This window comes from Nanorana parkeri, unplaced genomic scaffold (genome assembly GCF_000935625.1).
Source record: "Nanorana parkeri isolate BGI_ZX_2015 unplaced genomic scaffold, ASM93562v1 scaffold20, whole genome shotgun sequence".
Lineage (NCBI taxonomy): Eukaryota > Metazoa > Chordata > Amphibia > Anura > Dicroglossidae > Nanorana > Nanorana parkeri.
In genome coordinates this window covers 2,139,319-2,144,961 of record NW_017306288.1, presented here as the reverse complement: position 1 = coordinate 2,144,961, position 5,643 = coordinate 2,139,319, and the positions used below count along the sequence as shown (strand labels likewise).

Sequence of the window (5,643 nt, the reverse complement as noted above, 5' to 3'; positions counted from 1 at the left end):
GTCGTGGCGGGGGGGCCCGGGTTGGGGGGGGGGGGGGGGGGGGGGTCGCAGATTACGCCACCTTTTCATTTTGTGAACTCTCTAAGCTCACATCACACGTTATAATATGACTGCACAATCTCCTTCAGATCAACCAACTAGTGTGTAGTACAACGGCCTTTCTGATTGGATTTAATTGATTGTACCATGGGTGGGCAAATTCCAGCCCTCCAGCTGGCACTACAAATCCCATGAGGCATTGCGGGATTCTCAAAGGCATGACTCCCAGAGACAGATGTATGATGGCATTTGTAGTTCCAACACAGCTGGAGAGCCAGATTTTGCCCACTCCTGGATTGGACAGTTTGAGTTGGTCCCCCGATTGGAAAATCCTCAAGTTGACTGTCCGGTCAGATTGTGAGGTGTATGGTGACCTTAAATACGAACAGCAAATTGGTTTGTTGCAAACGTCCAGACTTTTCACAGGCGTTTGCACACGGTTTGGAGAATTTCTACAATGTACGGTAACCAAAGTTATTATTGATTATAAAAATCCATATAGGATACACGTAGTACTCCAGGTGCTTGAGGAATACGTTGTGGGCATCTCTGGGCACATACAGGCTGCAAAGCATTCTGGGACATTTCCTGCTGAAGAGCCATGGAGGGGTAAATGTAACAGCACGCAGCTACCATGTGACTGGCCAGATATTGCCGCAACCTTCCCTAAACTAGAGAGACCTTACATGAGAGTATAGACAGCACAGGAACTGGGCCATTTACCAGAACACACAGCCCGATTCTCATCCCCAGTGCCAGGCGGCCTGTATGCTGCAACAATATCAGAGATTGCCAAGTTTTAGAGCTCGCAGATAAACAGTTACACCGACCGTACCATTGCTGGGGTGTGGAAGCAACTGTGTAATGAACTGCTGATGTTCCAGTCACCAACATAGGGGCAGCACCCTAATGTTCAACACAAAGTAGAACTGAAGCCATACCTTGTTTCCTTTAGTTTTGGAGGAAGTAAGAGTTAACGGTCACCTTTTCTTTTTTTGGCCCCATTGGAGAGATTTCCCTTCATTTCCTGTCCAATAGCCACAAAAGGAAGTAAGAGGAAATCCCTAAGGGGGAATCTCCCTAAAGGGGACACAGACCGCAATAAAAACCTGACAGGTGTTCTAATCCTTCTCCACTCCATCCAAAACCAAGCCCTGGTGACAATGCTGAAATGTGAGCAGTGTGTGGTCTCCTCGGGACCCCCCACTAAACAAAAGTTGACTGGCTGCAGTTCTTGCTGCAATCACTGCACAGGTCCTCTGACCAGTACACAATAGCCTGGCGAGGGATTCTCCCATTCATGTTCTTTAGCAAGAATGGGGTCACGGAATGTTTTTCTTGTTCACTCGGGATGCACGGTACCGTTTCTTTGGTATCGAGTACAGATATTTTTTTCTGTACTCGCCTATACCGAGTACAAAATGGCTTGTAATGGCTTGCCGACCGGCTCTGCGATAAGCTGGGAAGCCTTCTCCATGCTCCCTCGCCGCCAGGTGACAAGGAAGCATGGAGCAGGCTTTTTGGTCAATCAGGAAGCTGGGGGCGGGTAATGACCCGCCACCTGGCTTCCTGATTGGCCAGCTTCCTGACCAATCAGGAAGCTGGCTGGCGATCCATTACCCTACCCCCGGCTGCCTGGTTGGCTGAGAAGCTAGGTCCATGCTCCCTGGTGATGAGGGAGCATGGAGCTGGCTTCTCGGCCAATCAGGAAGCCGGGCAGCGTGCAGTAATAAGTTCCGGTATCGGAGGCCAGCCTGAATATCACTTTCTGCGCTCCAACGATACTGATCTCTGGACTCTTAGGCCCCATTCACACTGAGCGACATAGCTTTAGGAACGGTTCCACGCGGCAAGGATATCGCGACTTTCCATGGATGATAGTGCGTCCTTCACCGTCGGGCTGCGCTAAAAAAAAATTGTGCGACATCCGCCAATAAAAAGGTCCTGCAGGCGCGACTTGCGACATGGAGCTGTACATTAAGACAGCTCTATTGAAAATCATTGGCCGGCAATCCGCTCAGTGTGAATGGGGCCTAAGCGACATACCTTACAAGCGGACACGGCCGGGGACGACGATCGCGCGACCTTCACCGTCGGGCTGCATGCAAAAAAGAAAAATCACGGGAAAAGGGTCCTGCACGAGCGACATGGAGCTGTTCAATAGAACAGCTCCATTGAATATCATTGGACGGCAACTTCTCGCGATAGCGCGCGGCAAATTTGCACAAAATCGCGCGATAAAAAACGCCTAGTGTGAATGGGCACTAAGAATGACCAAACATTGTATATGATACAAATCACTCCAACAGCTACATCCACCTACACACGTGACTTGCGTTTATTACTTCTATTGATGAACGTTTACAAACACGGCTCAGGACAGGAATTTGATGGATCGCACGGGTAGACAGGTCCTCCCTTCTCTCCTCTCCATATTTCCACGTTGTCTTCTCGTTTGCTCATTTCTCTGCACTTTCATTCTCAACAAGTCAAAGATAGCTTAGAAGTTCTGAAGTTCCCGAGGGCCCTTTAACACGAGCGTCATTGTTCCAGTCCAGGTTCACCGATACAAGAAACCTGATGAATACTGAATCCGTTTGCACATCTGTTGTCAGTTCACTTTACATCCGTTTGGGACTGTTTGTTATTATGGTTAATTCCCATGATTCTTTGCTTTCCCCCAGCATGCATTGAGCTTGTCATACTGCATTACGACATCAGTCCCAAAAAAACGGACGTCACCCGAGCTGATGTAAACTGATCATCACGTTCCATCAGTCCCGGGTCAGTCAAAACGGAGAGCTGATCCGTCTCCAATTGCGGACCTCAACTGACACCGATGGTTCCTGATGGTCATCGGCTTTCATCTGCACTGCCAGAGAGATGCATTGTTGTCCGTTTATAATCTGCCAGAGGGTTGGAAGCCTGACAACCTGACCGCTCGTGTGAAAGGGGCCTTCGGGTTGTCAGGTATTTGTTTTTTAACCAAAAAACGGCCCGGAACGCATCAAAAACGCAGCACAACCCACTGCACTGCGTGTGCAGATACTCATGCACATCTGGTCTGCATTTGGGGTGAACGAGCACTTAGTGTTTTTGTTTTGTTTTTTTATTGCCTATCGCTCGCACACTATTGGATAACACAGCTTCACCTTAGTCACCAACCTTCACCTAGGTGATCGGCCTCCATTTCTTTCACAAATCAGCCCCAATGGGTGCGTTCAAACGGAAAACCTGAAAGTTTTAGAAGCCCAAAAGAGAGACGGCGAGGGGAATCTACTAAAGCTGGGTACACATGGAGACACACATAGGCTGGCTGAACAAGTAGTCACCGCTCCAAGCTCACTCCTGTGATGGACTACAATCTCAATACAAATGAATAAACTAAAAATGAGATTGTAGTCCATCACAGGAGGTAGCTTAGAGCGGTGGCTACTTTACAACACACACAGGGACTAGGGATGCACCGCCACAGGAAGTCCCACTAAGGAAGCCAGGAAGCCTGTAAAGACTCGCCACCCGGCTTCCCAATTAGCATGGAAGCCGTCTCCATGCTCCCTTGTCACCAGGTGATGAAGCATGGAGCCGGCTTTCTGGGCAATCAGGAAGCCGGGCGCTGTTTAACGACTTGTTGCCCATCTTCCTGACTGGCCAGCTTCATTACCACGCTGCCCGGATACACCAAGTGACGAGGGAGCATGGAGTCGGCTTACCGGGCAGCATGTACTGACTCTCTGCCCGGCTTACTGATCCCGGATACTCAGGTATCGGGCTAGGCATCGGTACTTGCCCAAATACTCGACATCAGCACCAAGGAGGATAAAAGTAGCCCCCCTCCAGAAGGAAGGACAGTGTCGGCACCAATTCAGAGATGATTGGAGGATCTACAGCCGAGTGATACACAAATAAGACACATTTTTGTTATTAGTTCAGGTCCTTGAATGTATTTTTTGTGTTTAGTGTCACTTTAAGACCGGATCAGCTGTGCACGGCAGCCAATCAGCTTCAAGCTTTCATTTTCAAAGTATAATTGAACAAACTGAAGAGAGAAGTTGATTGGCTATGGTGAGCCCCAGATCCTGTCTGGGATTTGATGAAGCCCCTGGGCTTCTTTTTTTTTTATATAACATTCTTCTTGTTTGTGATTTCTTTGTCTGAATACCGATCTGTTTGTCCCGAGCACTATGGGCCCATTTACACCATCCGCTGAGCTGAATCGCATGGCAGCCAACACAGCGCTGACCCCCCACACATCACACTGTGCACTTTTTTTCTCCGAACTTTATTGACAAGTGACATTTCATTCAGTTCTATAGGGACAGCGGGGTACGAGGCATTTGTACCACGTCACATCCCACTGCGCTGAATAAAACGACCGGATGCCAATATTTTTCAGCGCATAGCACCGCAAAGTGTTCATCCACGGCCGGGTAAATTGCCTTGTGTGAGGCCTGCGCTGGACTATTGCTTCCAGTGCGATTTTCACACCAACCGTCTGATGTGAATGGGCCCTTCCTGCTTGAAGTCTGCTCCCGGCATCAACTACTCTTTCGGTAAAGTACGTTTAGTGGAAGTCACAGACTGAGTGGCTGACGGTCACAATAATGAATAACAGACCCCCAATGAGGCACCAGAGACCCCCCATCCTGGCCTGTCCTTGGATTGTACAACACCTCCTCGTGACGGTGCCATGAACGTACCAGTCATGTGACCACAAGCCCAACCGGCACCAGTTATGAGACCACACACCCAACCGGCAGCAACAGACTAGAGTTCAGATGTCCCCCTCCGCCAGTCATCATCAGGCACGCTGCACATACATGACACCAATGACATGAAACGTTCCAGCCTCATCATACACGATGAAGCTCACCACACACAATACAATCTGATTGTACGATCACCTTTAGATCTACCAAAAAACTATGTCATGAGAGGGCCTTCTATGATTGGACGCAGAATAGGCGGGCCCTCATTTTACATCATTCTAGTAGATCTAAAGTTGATGGAACAGAAACTGTACAGTCAGATTGTAACCTGTGTGGTCTCCCTGAGGCTCAGCACACACGTTACAATCTGACCATACAATATCTGTACAATGCACTCTGTAATAAGAGACCCAATCGATCTGCATCCAATCAGGCAGGCCCTAGTACTACATTGGCATATTGTACAATCAGATCGTAACGTGTACAGGGATCTTACCGTTGATCCTACGGTTAGATTATAATGAGTTTCAGATGCCTGACGGCTGTACGATGTCGATGTGCCGTTTGTAGTCACATCTCATACTGGGGAGGGGGACGTTAGCGGCCGATCACACACACATACACAGAGCGGCGATGACTCACCCCAGCACCACCAGCTCCCCGTACTTGATGGGCTCCTTGTTGGGGGCGAGGTGCTCCTCCTGAGTCGGGGAAAACATGGAGATCGCTTCTCCCCCCGGTCCTCCTCCGATCCCCTCCACAGCCGCTAGGGCATCCCCCCGGCCGCCCTCATACAGCTCGGTCCGCCTCCACCAGTCCGTGGCGCAGCTTCTACTCGCCGTCCCCCACCCCGCGCTCGGCGGAGGCACGAGGCGGTCCCGCGCGCTCCGGTCAC

At 49.8% G+C, this 5,643-nt stretch overlaps 1 protein-coding gene across 3 annotated transcripts in view; it reads right to left on the bottom strand.

Moving 5' to 3' along the window:
• The window catches only part of PELI2 (pellino E3 ubiquitin protein ligase family member 2), a 59,897-nt gene extending 54,261 nt beyond the window's left edge, over nucleotides 1–5,636 (bottom strand). For all 3 annotated transcript variants that reach the window (XM_018562239.1, XM_018562221.1, XM_018562230.1), the window contains exon 1: nucleotides 5,391–5,636. In XM_018562239.1, coding sequence (XP_018417741.1) covers nucleotides 5,391–5,467 — 77 coding nt within the window. In that variant the 5' untranslated portion in view covers nucleotides 5,468–5,636. The remainder of the gene's footprint in view (nucleotides 1–5,390) is intronic.
• Nucleotides 5,637–5,643: the final 7 nt, after the last annotated feature.